General features: G+C 48.9%; 6 protein-coding genes across 6 annotated transcripts; 3 read left to right on the top strand and 3 right to left on the bottom strand.

The window, feature by feature from the left end:
- Nucleotides 1-1,288: 1,288 nt before the first annotated feature.
- Nucleotides 1,289-2,748, bottom strand: FPOAC1_013154 (uncharacterized protein; the record flags this gene model as incomplete). Its single annotated transcript, XM_044857496.1, has 3 exons — nt 1,289-1,479; nt 1,545-2,593; nt 2,645-2,748. 3 exons carry the CDS (start codon nt 2,746-2,748, stop codon nt 1,289-1,291), a joined length of 1,344 nt encoding a protein of 447 aa, XP_044701679.1.
- Nucleotides 2,749-4,851: 2,103 nt separating this feature from the next.
- On the top strand, nt 4,852-7,239 carry FPOAC1_013153 (uncharacterized protein; the record flags this gene model as incomplete). The annotated part of the gene is made up of 1 exon (XM_044857495.1): nt 4,852-7,239. One exon carries the CDS (start codon nt 4,852-4,854, stop codon nt 7,237-7,239), a length of 2,388 nt encoding a protein of 795 aa, XP_044701678.1.
- A 2,396-nt stretch (nt 7,240-9,635) lies between these two features.
- Nucleotides 9,636-11,960, bottom strand: FPOAC1_013152 (uncharacterized protein; the record flags this gene model as incomplete). Its single annotated transcript, XM_044857494.1, has 5 exons — nt 9,636-10,223; nt 10,286-10,991; nt 11,061-11,424; nt 11,485-11,645; nt 11,701-11,960. 5 exons carry the CDS (start codon nt 11,958-11,960, stop codon nt 9,636-9,638), a joined length of 2,079 nt encoding a protein of 692 aa, XP_044701677.1.
- A 111-nt stretch (nt 11,961-12,071) lies between these two features.
- On the top strand, nt 12,072-12,392 carry FPOAC1_013151 (uncharacterized protein; the record flags this gene model as incomplete). Its single annotated transcript, XM_044857493.1, has 1 exon — nt 12,072-12,392. One exon carries the CDS (start codon nt 12,072-12,074, stop codon nt 12,390-12,392), a length of 321 nt encoding a protein of 106 aa, XP_044701676.1.
- Nucleotides 12,393-13,489: 1,097 nt separating this feature from the next.
- Nucleotides 13,490-13,888, top strand: FPOAC1_013150 (uncharacterized protein; the record flags this gene model as incomplete). The annotated part of the gene is made up of 1 exon (XM_044857492.1): nt 13,490-13,888. The coding sequence occupies one exon, from the start codon at nt 13,490-13,492 to the stop codon at nt 13,886-13,888; it is 399 nt and encodes a 132-aa protein (XP_044701675.1).
- Nucleotides 13,889-14,194: 306 nt separating this feature from the next.
- On the bottom strand, nt 14,195-15,213 carry FPOAC1_013149 (uncharacterized protein; the record flags this gene model as incomplete). Its single annotated transcript, XM_044857491.1, has 4 exons — nt 14,195-14,885; nt 14,937-15,016; nt 15,071-15,123; nt 15,171-15,213. The coding sequence occupies 4 exons, from the start codon at nt 15,211-15,213 to the stop codon at nt 14,195-14,197; spliced, it is 867 nt and encodes a 288-aa protein (XP_044701674.1).
- Nucleotides 15,214-15,916: the final 703 nt, after the last annotated feature.

Raw genomic sequence — 15,916 nt, 5'->3', positions numbered from 1 at the left:
TCCCTGTGTCGTATTTAGTGGAAAAAACCTCCAAGGACAGTGGTTTCCACGCGTTTTTCCCAGTTGGAAGTACGCCGCAAGTCCCTCGGGTTGGTCCAACTCAGATATCTTCATCCGGTGGTTCATGGATACATTTATCCCTGAGACTACGCCGTCAGATCCCTCTCAATGGAGACTATTAGTATTAGACCGGCACAAATCACATATCACACCCGAATTGATGAAGAAGGCTTGGATGCACCGTATTTGGCTATCTTGGTTACCCTCACATTTATCACACATTACTCAGCCGCTTGATGTTGCGGTATTTGGGCCGTTGAAAACGTACTATCACCAGTTGACCCGCGCTTGGGCTAGCTACGAAGCAACGTCACCACACCAACAACAACTCTTCCTAGAAGCATATGAAAGGGCTTCCGAAAAAGCTATGAGCCGTAGGAACATAATGAGTGGTTTCTCGAAGTCTGGGGTATTCCCAATCTGCTTGAGGAAGGCGATAGAGGCGTTAAAGCCCAGGGAGAGGAAACGCAAGACCTTTGAAGGTCCTACAACGCCGAGAAAGCCGCGAGTAACAGATGATCTAGCCTGGAGTACGCCTCAAGGAAGTGCCGATATTCGAAAACAACAGGAAGCTGCTCAAAGTGACGGAATTGTATCGATCCGGGACTTCAATTGTATCATGAAGAAGGCAATGAAATCAATTGACAACAAAAACAGTCAAATTCAACGCCTTGAAGAGGAAAAAGCTGATTTGAAAGCTTCAGCGGCGGCAGAAGAGCCTACTGGCCGAGTCGCAGTTGAATTCAACCCAAATTCAGCTTTCCCTTCAATTAACCAGATCATCACGGCGCGAGATCAAGCAGAGAAGAATACACTGCACAGATTAGAGCAAAAAGCCAAGGAAAAGGCCAAAGAATAAGCTGAGAAAAATCCCTTAGTGAGAATAGATGTTTTCTAAGCAGTATGTAAAATTTTAACTCAATTGAATTAATACATATAATTGTAGAATTATTTGAAACTATCTATATGTTATTGATGTGATGCTCTCACGAGTGTGCGGGGTCGGGGGGTGTACGGGGTGGCGGTGAGTTAGTCTAGTCTTTTGCCGTATAGTGCAGCGGGTAAGGCCCTGGATGCATCCAGGGACCCTGGCCGTGACATGAAGGTTATTCTAACGCTTATGACTTACGTCGGTTGCTATTAGGAATTCCATTCTACAACAGGTAAATTCTCATACCAACATCCCTAGTATTTCCCTTGAGCCCTGAGAAAAGCTGTATGAGGAGACTCATCCTATCAGATCGAAATCATCAGATGCTGAGGATGGAGAAATTCCCATACACTGCCAATCATTGTCATTCGATGAAGGGCTATTCGAGGTTGCATGCTCCGCAAAGCTCTCATTTTTGTTCTTGGTGTGGGGCTGGTCGGGAGCCGGGATGTCCTTGTCAACAGACGGCTTCACTGAGTTGTAGTCATCTGCGATGATATCCACCATTAGCTGTCCGGCTGAGTTTGATGTCGTCAAATACCATGCTACTCACCATCTAGTGTGGGAAATGTAAATGATGGCTCAGACAGATCGACCTTGTCTGCTGCGGGGGCACTTAATGCGTGGGTAGTTTTTGCTTCCGCAATGTCACGAGCAGCTCGAGCTTCAGCTCTCTTTGTTGCATTATGCTCGAGTGCGGAAAGCCTCTCTCGGTCTGATGTGAGAAGCCTGCCTCCTTTGCGTGCCTTCTTTTCTAATAAGAAAGCAATTTCCTCCTCTTCATGGGCTGCTTCAGCTTCAGTCTCCTGAGCCTCAGCAATTCTTTGCGCCACGGCAACAGCGGCAGCTGCAGCCTTTTCCGCTTCTTTAGCAGCTGTATCTGCGGCCCTCTTAGCTGCTTGCTCCTCAGCTTCCCTCATAACTCGATCCACATCCGAAGCCTTGCCTTTTACTACGGGTCCGGTATCGCTGAGACCTCGGAGAATCTCTTTGAGTTCCTCCTTCCGAAGTGAATTATTACATAAAGATACTTTTGAAGTTTGGAGTAGTAGAATAGCCTTCAAAAGTACCATGCTGAGCGTATTGGGAGTTCCAATCTCAGAGAGTACCTTTTCTGAAGTTGGATAGGTAATGTTCTCCGCAAAAGCAAGGATGCGCGACTCAACATACGCGGCTATTCCCGGCAAAGTGTGAAATGACAGACTTGACTCTTCAATGATATTAACCAAGGAAGGTAAGCTCAACCTGTCCCCTAGTGCGATTATCTCCCTTCTTGCCAGATCACGAAGAGAGGTCAATTGAAAGGATTGGGCTGCGGCGTACACGCGGAGTGCAGTTGTAAATTCGGATGCATAGCTTATCATAATGGTCTCTCCCTGTGGCTTCAGGCATTGATACCTGCCGGTGGCCATAAAGTGAATAAGGACATGGCCGGTATTGTAGTCGATATCGTTCAAGTGAAGGTCGCGTGATGACGAAGAGAAACAGCCTGCCGCGACGTTTCGGGAAGCAAGCTCGACACTCTGATGTAGGAGTGCATGAGGGATATGGAGGGGTCCATTTCCTTGGAAGTATACCGCACAGACTTGGCTGGCGTAAGGCCTGTTACATCGTCAGTTGGCGGCCTTTAAAGAGAGAACTCAAATCCCTAACGAGTGTTCTGGCCTGCTGTCCTTATTTATGTCCATGCTGTCTGATTCGCCATCCCGAAAGGGTGCTGCGGCCTCTCTTTGCTTGTTGACCGGGCCGTTAGACATGTTTCTGAGTGTTGGATAAGAACTGAACTATGTTAAATCTAGATAATAAAAGCCCATCGCGCTGTAGGTAGAATGGTGGCAGAAGGGGCACCCCGATATATAGAGGCATTGACAAAGAGACTCGGGGTAGAATGCTAAACGCGGGGTCAACGGCCCACATGAACAAAGGCGCACTTCATTCCAATGACGTAAGTGTGATATAATATAGTTTATTCCTTCTGGGAAGACTACGCTAAACCATGCACCTCGACAAAGCTCTAGTTTTCCCGATTCACACACCCTTGAGGGGTCTGCTTGGAAGCCAATTTCCTGAGGTACTTTGCCAAAAGTATCTCATCCCTAATTTCTCCCTACTCGGCCTAAAACACACAACGTATGTACTTATTTCGGACTGATCTACAGCCGGCGGAAACGCCACATAACCCGCTTGGGTAGCTGGCAGAAGATCGACAATAACAGAGCCTATTTCCAGCCTTTCAGCTCTCCACGAAATTGCCCGCATGCGGTTAAGACACGGCACAACTTCTTGATGTAAGCTGAAAGTGAACTCTCAAAATACAATCATCATTCAGCATACTACCTCTCTAATTATAGATAACTACATGTTAAAGGCATTGGTATATCGGTATGTCTTATTCTGTTTGGCAGCTAAGCCACCGGCTCTAGAAGGGATCTATGAAATCCATGAGTGTGTGTTATGGCCTCATGCGGAAAACCTTTTCCTAGGACGGGCTATGTATAGTTAAGCGTCTTAGCTGCATGACAGTAAAAGTATGACAATCTTCTGTGGCGGACCGGTCTATGCGTCCACCTCCGCGTTCTGGTGGCAGCAGGTAGTGCTAACCTTGGTAGATTGCATGAATGGAATGTTGCGTAACCTTTACAGTATTGTACATGTACACCTTCCTCTTCGCAATAACATTCTCTTTGTAAGTTTTGGAGTAGAGACTTATAGGTACATGTGTCTACTTGATAGGCGGGTAGGAATAGTCAGATTCATATGACGAAGCTTTAATTAGGTCTAAAAGAGGGGAAATGATCAGGCCAGAATAGCCATAAACCGTTACTTTGCATGTGCCCAGTAAACGGTGGGCCTCCTGCAGTATAGTCGTATGATTTTACGACATTCCCCTTCTAGTAAATGCTTACTTCAACATATGACTGGCTAAAAGAAAGGTAATTACTACACCAGCGTGACTCTTACACAGGCGTCATTTCTACGGCTTCTGATTGGTCCATCCCTTTTTGTTAGTGCATTTAGCTTCTGCCAACACTGTGTGTAGTGTTGGAGAAATGGCAGGCAGCCACCTCAAGGAAAGATGTCTCACGATGATACCAGAACTGTCTGAACAGCCTCTCCTCATCAGGTATTAAGAAAAGGAGGGACTTCCTTCGATAGTAGGTAGAGGATAGCGAGATAGATAACTACCTTCTAGGGCATACTTGAATTGGCCTGGTTCTGCAGTGAAAACTAGACCTTGTTGTGATGTTCGCTTTAGAACTGGTTGACCCGATTGGTTCTTTACCAAAAGCAAGGACTTTGTAAGGGGGAGCTGCCTTCACCGCCTTTGCGTGAATGTACCTGTGGGTCGAAGGAAAAAAGAGCGAATCAGAAGTCATAAACGAAACGCCTGTCTGTATAATAGTGACGCCGGTGTAGCCATTCTGTCACGCCGGCGTAGTAATGGCCAAAAGAACATCATTTACTCGTTGGCTAGCCGGGAGGAGTGAGACCAAAAGAACCAGTTGAAGTGGCACCAATCTCTGATGAAGTAGTATACATATCGGAGTGTCTATTCCGCGAACCAGGCCAGTGCTCAACGGGATCGGCTTCAGACAGGGTGCGAGCGGGAGGCCTCACAGGGCGGGGCCAATCGGTTAAACAGCCTTACGGATCAAATCGGGGCGACGATTGCTGACATAATTTGGGCACCTAGCCCATGTATTGGCCGCCCTCGAAATGATTTCCGGCGGGTAACCCTTCGCAACGTAGTGTAGCTCCATTTTAATTAGCTCAAAACATCAAAACACAATACACACGCTTACGACACAAATATCCACCCTTCGAAATCACTCCTCACCACGACATCAATCCTATATATCATGGATGGACCATCGAGTATAGAGGAATTGACAAGACTCCTACGAGAAGCTGAGCAGCGCGCGGAGGAGGAGCGACAACGCGCCGAGAGGGAACAGCAACGCGCCGAGAGGGAACAGCAACGCGCCGAGGAAGCAGAGAGAGAACGACAGGAGGAGCGACAACGCGCCGAGAGGGAACAGCAACGCGCCGAGGAAGCAGAGGAACACACACGACTCACGACGCTTGACGAATACATTGCAGCTTGCCATGATTCCGTCTTCTCTCGCTTCGCCATCGAAACAGATCCAAAACTGACCTCAAAGGGCCCGTTGACCAACCCGCGTAACAAGTGGTGTCCTAAAAACCTCAGGCCATGGCCCAACTTCCTTCATCAACAGAAGGTCACCTTCGGTACACTGCACCATTCATTTCCTACCGAAAGACGCCTTTTCGAGAACCGAAACTTCCTGGCCGGCATGGGGAACCGGGTCTCCCAACGACCGATAGGAGACGAGAAGACGCTCGAATATTTCCTACATAATAGCGTGGAGGATCCGGTTAGGGCCATCGTACAACATCTTAAACAGGTCGAAGAGGTCGGCAGGGATTTTCAGATCGGAGATGGTGTCGTCTTTGAGAACCATCCCCATGCCCTCAGCGATGTTGCCGAAGAAGTGGTTGAGAGGGAGACCCCATCGACGCCGCCGCGGACGCCGGACCACGGAATAGATCTCAACCAGTTGCGGCCGGATCAAATCTGCGTCTATCGATCCGACAACACGCCGTCTTCCCAGCGCACAATGGTTTACGTTTCCGAGTACAAGCCGCCCCACAAGCTGACCGCTCCGCACCTTCGCCTCGGTCTCCGCCCCATGGACATCTACAGGGAAGTTGTGAACCGAAGGACGATTCCAACTTCTATTAACCCTGACGCGCGTTTCCAGTACCACGCGGAGAAGCTGACGGCATCTGCCATCACGCAGACGTATCACTACATGATTGAAAGCGGCCTTGGGTATGGTCTTCTTACTACTGGCGAGGCTATTGTGTTTCTCAACATCGACTGGGACGACGACCCTGAGACTCTGTACTATCATCTAGCAGAGCCTGGTCCGGAGGTGTCGGCACATCCAAACAACCTCCATATATGCACGGCTGTCGGTCAATATCTAGCGTTCACCCTCATGGCTCTCGGTGCGCCTGGAGAGCGACGGGAGATTAGCCAGGAGGAACGTCAAAAAGCTATGAATGGCTTGAAGAGGTGGTCTGAGGACTTCGAATCGACATTCCGTTCTATCCCAGAAAATGAACGATCGGTGTCGTCAGCCTACTCTCCTGGCCATGAACCTACCACCTACAAGGATGTCGATCGGTCGCCGGCCTTGCCGCGCAGAAGGACGCGTCGAACTGCCAAGTGCCAGATTGGCGAGGGGTCGTTGGGGAAGGACGGCAAGCCGGAACCATCTGATGACGAGTCGGCATCCAGGCCACCGGACACGCCTACGCCAACTGGACGAAACACAAGACAAGGAACCAGGCGGAGCCGGCGACTGGCGTTGCGGCCGCCGCGCGGAGACGGCGAGCAGGGCCGGCAGTACTGTACGCAGAAATGTCTTCTCGGGATGGTCAAGGGTGGTTTTCTTGACCCAAAGTGCCCGAACGTGGCGCTTCACTGCGGGAGCTGCGCTACCGCCCGCGCACGTCATCCTGTCGACCACAAGGAGTGGCTTCGCCTACTCCGGAAGCAGCTGGAACAGTCTCTCGACGACGGGATCAGGCCATTGGGGGAAGGTGGTGCGCGGGGTGTGCTTTTCCAAGTGACCCTACTTGCTCATGGTTACACCTTTGTGAGCAAGGGCACGGTGCGGGCTTTCATCAAAGATCTCCAGCACGAGGCTGCTGTCTACGAGCGTCTCAAGCCAGTGCAAGGCGTCCACGTGCCCGTTTTCCTGGGTGCGGTTGACCTTCGATCGATGAACAAGACTTACTACTACGACCACCGGGTCTACGTGGTGCACTTGACATTTTTGTCCTGGGGAGGCTGCAGCGTCGACGGAGCGCAGAGGGCTGGCGACATGGGCAGGTCGCTCGAAGACGAGGCCATTCGGTCCTTGAGAGCCATGCATCGAGAGCGCGTGGTCCACAAAGACGTGAGGCTCGCAAACATGTTATTCAATCCCGAGACCGGCGGGATTATGGTGATCGACTTTGAACGGGCTTTGCTGCTCAACCCGCCTCGACGTCCGCTGGCGCAGCTGGTGCCGAACAAGCGAGCGTGGCAGTCGGAGACGATGGATGGCAAGAAGGTAACTGGTGATTCGAGCAAGCGAAGTCGGTCAAGTCAAAGCTTTTTAGAGGATATCCGGTTAGCAAAGACGGCGTTCTTGGGGTGGAATGCTAAGCCATAGGACACGGATCGCGAGAGCACTTTGCTAGTAAATCTACAGTCAATCACCCTAGGAACTATTAAGAGGCGATTGAACAGTAATCGGCCACCAAAATGGATAATTTCGCTCAAAATTTGGACTTGAATCGAGTGGATTAGGGCCCGGCTGTTTATTGGCTGAAATTAACCCCAACCCCACACTTGGGGTTAGCGCGAAGCAGAGGTCCAGATCTGCCTTGCGGGGTCCGTCGGAATGAGGACATTGATAAAATTGCCAACAGACTCCTAGGCTTTTTCGGAAATGCAGGTGTTTGATGTACTTCGAAGATATTGGGGACAGATAGAGCAGTGGTAAGCCGGGGAGGTCTACCTATATAGTGTGAGATTCCTTTGGGTCTAATCTCGACGGACTGCCAAAATATTGGTAGACAAACGCTCCGGATTCTTTTCGAGACTTCAGTTGCTGATTTAAGATCTCTGATCGAGGTGACCTGAGCTCTGTATCAGTGAGGCCTTACTAGATAACCTTCTGTCCCACTTGTTCCGGTGACAATGCACTAACAAAAGGAGATAAATTGGGGGAGTACCCAACATTTTCCATAATGATTCGTAGAATCTCGTTTGGCAGCTGCGAGATTATGTCTGACATCTTCTCTTTGGTTCAGATAAGGCTCCTCGCGTCTTTTGGCAGCTTAAGAAACGAACAGGAATCAGGCTCTGTGTTGGGCCAGTTTTCAAAGCCAGAATGCGCTGTGTCGATCTAGGGTGGCCGGCGGCGTCGGCATTTATCCATGGCGAGCAATTATGATAGATCTCTGATATTTAGGAAGCGAGTGCCTAATACATAATGAAGATATGTGGGAGGTTGGAGCATAAAAGAAGATGTATAATGAGATTTGAAGATCCGCTATGTAAGTAGGGACAGGGCTAGAATGGCCGTAATAAACGTCTCTGTCAAATGTCGATGCTGGCCAAAAAATGACAATCAAAATGCGTCCAAAATCGACGACAGTAGAAGATGCGGATAAATAAGGCGTAAGGGTAGGCCAAAGCGTGAGGAATCTGCTGATATGCATCAATGCCATTTTAATGCTCGTTTGCGTATTGCATCCTACTTTCTTTAGCATATTTCACAGTCAAATTCCATCCCAGGCTATCCGTTGCGTATGTAGGGATCAATGATGGGTTTAGGTTGTCGGTTTTCGGTTGTGTTTGGAAAGACTCAGCCAACAGGATTGTTAAGGGGGAACTAGTAGGATTTGGTAAGGTCAGGCAGGGGCAGAATTATAGACGTTTTAATGATTCTCTGCTTACTACCACTCAAGTACTGCCTCTCACGACTTGTTCCATACTTCCAAGCCCAAAGGGTAGGTGTCTGTCTGTGCGCCCTTCCATCTTGTTAACGTGTAGCAGTTTATGGCTAGGTTCTCGTCGATCCCTATATACAGCCAGTTCCGTTACCTATGTTGTGGTTATCACACCTACTCTCAGGTTTATATGTCCATGCGCTGCCTACTCCTCCTCTAGTGTATGTACACCTGCTAAGCTTCTAACATCTATCTGGGGTAGTACCCGAGGGGTACTAACTGGCTACCCTGTTTGCTTTCCTTCCTGCTTCTCCGTGAATCCTTTCTTTATATCAAGTTTTGCCACTTAATGTACATGCAGCCTATTATGAAGCGCTATTCATATCAAACTCGCGACATTCCATCAGAAACGCCTTTGAAAAGACGTCGGCATATTCATCATAAAACATCCACAAGCGCCTCGAATCCAGTCTTCAAGCTTTGAAATTGATCGACCAATCGATTCGATTTTAATTTCGATCCATCAACTTGACGAACTGTCAGATATTAAGGTGAAAGTCCTACGATCTAAGCTGAAGACTTCAGACTTTAATCCCGAAGTTGAGGGTGAACCCTCCAATATTCAACAGGTTGGCTTTGATGATGATGAGAACTGATTGGGTTTGGTGGATGAAGGAATAGTCATAATTGAGATATGAACGTTAGTTCAAGTTACTCAAAACTTATTAATGACGTCGAGACTCTAGTGACAGTCTGTTGACCGGAGATGGTGATCTTTATTATTTTGCTTGCAGCCTGAAGTTAGAACTGGTGGCTTGTATCTTCTTTCATAACTAGGTATTGGCTGGAGTCAGTTCGTCGAGAACCATCTCTTAAATACATGACGACCCTAACATAATCTCAGCGTAACAGCACTCAATCCCTTATCCGTTTCATGCAGTTCTTTCAGCCTCTGGGCGATGACACCAAGTCCATGTCATCTCGGTAGGTTTCTTTCAATACGATGCTTGTCCGAATAAGCTAAAGATATCTCCTCCACACCAACGTCACGCTTAGTAAAGCTGATATCCCTATATTACAACTCCAACCACCACTCACAACAATGAAACCCCTATGAAAATGCAAACTGCATAACTTCTTCTCCCAAAGCCTCCTCAACCATAGCCAGTCTAGCTTGCCAGCCGGGTTCTATAAAACGAGATATAAGCATTAATCGTTTCGCCGCCGTATTAATCCCCATCTTCTCTTTCATGACCTCGGCCTTCTCGGCTTCAAGCTGCCCAATCCTCTTGGTAGCCAACGCAATCTTGCTATCGGTTTTGAAAAGCCCAGAAGCACTCTTGTCAAGTTGGATTTTGACCGCGGTATATACCTCTTCATGTTCGCGAACCGTTCGTCTTCGTTTATCCAGGAACGTGCGAAGTTCGTTATCTCCAGGATATTTGTTGTAGAGATCTTCCAGGTCCCTGAGCAACTTGTTCTCGGTGGCCATTGATTTCTCGACATCCTTGAGCGCGTCTTGGGCTTTTTCCTGTTCCGTTGCTTGCTCGTTCTTTGTAGGTCTGAGGCTGCGCTCAAATGCGGTGAGTCGGCAGTGTTCGTCATTGATGGATGTTAAAAGTTCTTCGAAGCTCTTGATATGAGGAAATAAGGCAGCCGAAGCAGCCTTCAAGCTTGCTCTGAATTCGTCTCCGGTGGGCTGAAGGGATGTTAGTTTATGATGACCACATCGGATTGACTGGATTTGCAAATGTTACTTACAAGAAGAGCGTTCCAATCCAATGATCCAGTCACCTGTGAACTTGGACATTGAATGTCAGCAGTCTTTTGTCTTTTGGTTAAAGGGGCTGTGAGTGATTCTGAAATGCTCGCCGCTGTGCGGTTGATGAAGTTGTTGGTGGATGTAAATGTGTTTACTGGCGATGGCGGAGCAGGGCGCTTGTTAGCCCTAGCAGGGGCGATGGGACGAGGTGTCGATGGTTGACTGCCTCCTAGGTGGGAGTGTAGAGATGCTTGAGGAGTCGTATTGATAGACGCCGATGGTCGGTGGTTCGGTTGCTGCTGAAAGCTCTGGGAGGCCTGAGAAGTAGTGCCGGTACAACGAGACAGTGCTGGCTGCGAGCTGGCTTGTGCGCGAGGAGTCGAGGGGCTTTGAGAACTCGTTCCGGACATGGATGGCTGACTACTTGATTGCTGGTCAGGCTGTCGCGCGCTCTGGGGGGTGGGTAGAGATGCTGATGATTGTGCGCGAAGCTGTACAGAGTTCTGAGCCGCGGTTGCTGATCCCTGGCTGCCTTGTTGTTGCGGAGGACGCGTAGTGCCCTGTGGAGTTGTCGCAGGAAAAGACACGGGAGTCTGAGGATGGCCCGGAACAGATGACGCTGTTTGCTTGAGCGGTTGCACACCAGATCGTTGAGCACCCTGGGCGTTCTGAGAAGCAGAGGTGAGAGGCGCCGTCGTTTGGGAGCTTGGTGGTTCGCGTGGCTGCGTCGAGCTTTAAAAAGCCCGTGGAGTTGTAGCAGCAGAAGGCGCGGACGCTTGTTCATCTGGTCCCTCTGGACGGCGAATAGAGCTCCGGGAGGTATCATGAGCCAAGCGAGATGGTGGTTGAAAGTCGCGCCGAGGGCAAGCGCTTGACTCGGCTGCGTTGGAGCCGGAGCTGGAGCCGGAGCTGGAGGCGACAGGACTGCCCCTGGATTGTCCATTGATTATAGCAGGCCCAGACCTAGGATTGGCCGCTATGGTGTCCTCCATAGGCTCATCATCCTGAATATCACCGATGTCTCTGCTTCGCGACCAAAGATTTCGTTTATGAGGGGCGCTCTCTTCGTCTTCGACAGTCAAGTCGGGATCTTCTCCAGTCTCTTCTTCATTTTTGTCTCCGTATTTGCTGAGATCTTCTCAAAAGCCTAGAGCGATAATCTCATCAACCGGTTCAGAGTTTGCCTTGGTTCTGTCACTCTCCGCAGTCCGATCCTCATCATCCGCACGTCCATTCCATCGCCGTGTTTGTTTAGTATCAATACCCATCCCACGTAGCCACTTCCGCACCTTTGCTATATCTAGCTCACGAAGTCGCGGGCGATCTGAGCGCGGATGGCTAGTGGCGAAAACCTTCAATCTATGGCGCACCTGGTCGAGCTCCACGTTCTCAGCAGCCACTACCAGACACCAACGTAGAAAGGCTCTCGATAAGTCGAACACCCCAAGTCTCAGGTACAAAACCTTTGCAGAACTCAGTTGGCCACATGCCACATGCTTGATGAATGCGCTGCGCTGCGTGTAACGATCGCTGGGTTGGATAATCTGGTGATGATGAGGCGCGGTTCATTGAATTGAATTCATTCCGCCCAGGAGGATACGCCTCATAGGGCCAAGAGGCGCGGTTCAGTGACGGCCTACCGCGTTTGCGCGCAGATGGAAGCTTAGGAGTCATGATTAAGTAATAAAACATGAAATTTTACACTTCCTCGCTGTGCATCCTCCCGGGCGGAATAAGTTCATTCCATTCTAACCCGACATAGCCGCTTAAATGACTAGGTACACTATGACCGAGGATGTCCCCGTATATGCCGCGGCCCTCCTTCTCGATCCTTCTAAACGCAAGAGCTATATTGAAGAATGTTGGCCCGAGGAATGGCACGAGGGCGCGTTTGCCGCCGCCCATTGTCTCTGGAAAGAAGAATACAATCACGATGTCGAGATACATCTCTCAGAGCAGTCTTTGGCTGTGCCTGCATTATTAAAGCGAAAGAAGGATACGATGCTCTCAAAGATGCGCTTAGAGGTGCGAAATAAGACGATGGCGAGAGCAGTGTTGGATAGCCACGCTATGAAACTGAAACTGGGGGGAGTTTCAGTTTCATGACACCGGACGTCAGTATAGTTTCAGTTTCATATGAACTGGTTTCAGTTTCATACGAAGCAATATCCAGTTGCAGTCCAATTTTTTGACAAGCTCGGCATCGATATGCACCTTATCTCCAAGTACCCCAAAGATGTTTGGCATTGTCTGCCTACCTACACTACCAATTCCCTAGGCTCGCCATCACTTTCTGCCCCCTTACTCATCTCTATATCTTCTTGGAGTATCCTTACAGCCGCGTCGATATCCTCCGCTTCTCTAAACACCCCTGCAAGGAGCGGCCTGCTCTTTTCCTTTGGAACACTTATCCAACTTTTAATGCACTCACATGCCTCTACCATTTTGGCAGACATCCTACTTCTATCCCATCTAACCTGTCGTTTTGCGCCTGGGAAGATTCGCTCTGCTTCCGTAGACATGGAGGGGATGCAGAATATGTCAATAGCCATACGGTAGAGGGGGAAATTCTCTCGCTGGGTCGGTTAAAGCCACCACTGTAAGGCCGTTTGTTGTCCAATCCCAACCTGTGAGCCCTGCGAATTATTGTCAGAACCAGGCCATTAGAGGACTTCAAATTACTTATATAAATAAAGCAGTCGAATTCATCCTTCACCTCACTCGCTGTGCTGTACACCTTCTGCCTCCAGCGATCTAATATGCGCTTCGCGAGGCTGATGACATGTTGTCGGACAATTAATTCCACAGGGGTCAGTGATGGCACCAGTCAACTGATAAGAATTATCTAAAGAGCAGATGAAATTGAACAGCCGTGTTCAGGCATAGATATTTAAGCTCATGTCGTTAGGATTGGAGTCCTTGATGCGACAAGCCGGATGTGAAACCAGAGACACGACTCTAAAGTACGGGCCGCGTTTTATATCCAGGCGCACGAACCTAGTGGTGTTATGCGACACATATTTACTATTAGCACGTTTCTAACTGCGTTGAAGGCATTTGTTTGCGAAATTTTCTTGGTAAGGTACTACGATATTTGGGACTCATCGGCTGTATATGAAACATATGAAACCGACTGAAACATATGAAACTGGGGGAGTTACTGTTTCATACGAAACCGGGTCCAGGGACTGTTTCAGTTTCATATGAAACAGTATGAAACAACACGCGTGGCTATCCATCACTGGGCGAGAGCACGGGGCAAGGATGATTTCGATAGCTTTATCTCAGAGGCTCCTATCGCACTTGCAGAGGATACTACGCCCCTTCAATGGTGGTGTAGTGAGGACGTTCGTACAGCGTATCCACGGCTTAGCCGCATGGCTATCGATATCTTGTCTGTACCAGCAGAATCAGCAGAGCCAGAGCGGACCTTTTCAGGGGCTAGGCGCACAGCTAGGTGGGATAGGTTACGATTGTTGATTGAGAACATTGAGAAGATTGAGTGTATCGGCAACTGGCTGCGAGAGGGACATATTAGACCGTCAGCTGAGGGTGGGATAGGCCTCCCGTGTGATCCAGAGGCTATAGAGGGTGATATCTAATAGCGAACAGGCCAAACGGGAGCGTTTGAGAAGTTTTCGGGCTATATAACTACACCAATAGATTCCTCTCACTTCACTCAGTAATTAGCTTGGCATCACGTGAACCCTTATATGAATATGCATGAATATGTTATATGAATATGTGTTTTGATAGATAAGTTGAATATAATATGAATATAAGAAAATCGGTGTGAATATTCATATAGCCATGTATGGTGTTATACCCTACAATCCTACCAACATAAACCTAGTACGGACTAGTTTATCCCTTGGGAAACCCAACCGTCACAGAGGATCGTTATGAGACTATTGCTCTTGCTGCGGGTGCGATGATGGTGGACGGTAGTGTTCGGCCGTGGAAAGCAAATGTTGTGGCTGCGATACGAAAGGTTTCTGAGGCTGTGCGATGCGATGCTGAACGGGTTGGTGGTTCTGAACCATGGCTAGCTGAGCTTCCGCTGTTAGGTATGCTGGCTTTGTAGTCGGTTGGTGAGTATAGAAGCCATCCTGGACCATGGGGCTCGGAACTGAAGTAGCAGAGAAGGTGCTATGACTGCTCTGGATCCACGTTGGAATTCCTGAGGCGGAATAAAGCATCTCCATAGTAGGTTGTTCCACTTGTTGTGATAAGTGGTAGTGAGCACGCAAGGAGCTTGTTATTGTAGCAGCGCCAGGGTTCTCTTGCTCGGTTACATAGTATGCCTGGCGCCATATGGCGGCGGCTCGATGAACAATTTTATCGTGAGCCTGTTGACCGGGCACTGTATGTCCGTGATACTCGTAAGGGACAGTGGTGGGAATTCCATGTCTGTGAGCATAATGGGGTGGCGTATGATGACCATGAACCGGAGACTCGAAGTCGGCGTATGAGGATGCATGAGGGAGCGAGCTGTTGTGGACTAATTGGCCCATGGAAACCACGTCGTGAGGCGACGAGGTCATGGAGGAGTGCTGGGGAGTTGAGGGGGACTTGGCCATGGTGGCTTTTCTGCAAAAGCTGAGTTCCACGTTAGCAAGTGGTTCATTTAATGGAACTGACACAACCCACCTTTTGGGGCAACCATCGTGGGCACATTTGTATGGACGCTTGCCAGCGTGTATACGTCGGTGCCGTGCAAGACTCGAAGACTGCGTTAGTTAGTTAGTTAGTTTCTTACCAGTCACTCGACGAATTGCACTTACATCAGAGAACCGTTTGTCACAATCAATGTGTTGACATGAATGGGGTTTCTCCCCTGTATGTGTCCGAATGTGAACAGTCAGCGCGCTTCGCTGAATGAACCTCTTCCCGCATCCAGGAATAGAGCAAGCGTAAGGCCGTTCATTAGTATGTGTGCGATAATGTCTTTGCAAGTCAGATTTTCGATTAAAACTCTGTCAGAGGTCAGCAAGAAAGGTCGGCACGCGGACCCTTGAGCAACAAACCTTTGTGCACGACTGCCAGTCACACTGGAAAGGACGGGTAGTGGGTTCGTTCACGACCAATTCCGTGAGTGCCATGATTATTCTTGCCAAATATTAGTGTTCCTTTGAGGCGTGCGTGCAAAACAGTGCAAAGTGCGAGTAGTATGTAGAAATTAGGCAAATCGCTGTCAAGCTACAGCATAATTCTTTTCAGACATTCGCTTATTGACCGTTGCAGGGCTCAAGATTAGTTAGACGTTAAAGGCACCAGGTTTAGAAAGAAATAAAAAAAAATCATGAGATTGATGCAATGACAAGTAGTGAACTTTGGGTAAGGAAATGTTGAAGATTAATCGAGACAAAAGACAAGTAGTAGCAGTGTTCATTATGCCCGGGAGAACGGATCTCAGAGGGCCTGTGTCTATGCTAAACTGTTTACACTTCCCCGCTATGCATCCTGGCCACCCAACAGAGCCCCACTCTCAATGAATAAGATTAGCGATCTACAGAACACATGGCAGCAAGGCCTCAGCAGCGAGGGGCAGCCCGAGGTTAAGACGACTGCGGAATCGAACCGGCTTGGCAAAGTGGTAATTGAGCTAGACATACTTAGATGGTTCATGC

Source organism: Fusarium poae (genome assembly GCF_019609905.1).
Source record: "Fusarium poae strain DAOMC 252244 chromosome Unknown contig_1, whole genome shotgun sequence".
Taxonomy (NCBI): Eukaryota; Fungi; Ascomycota; class Sordariomycetes; order Hypocreales; family Nectriaceae; genus Fusarium; species Fusarium poae.
This window is presented reverse-complemented; position numbering and strand designations above follow the sequence as displayed.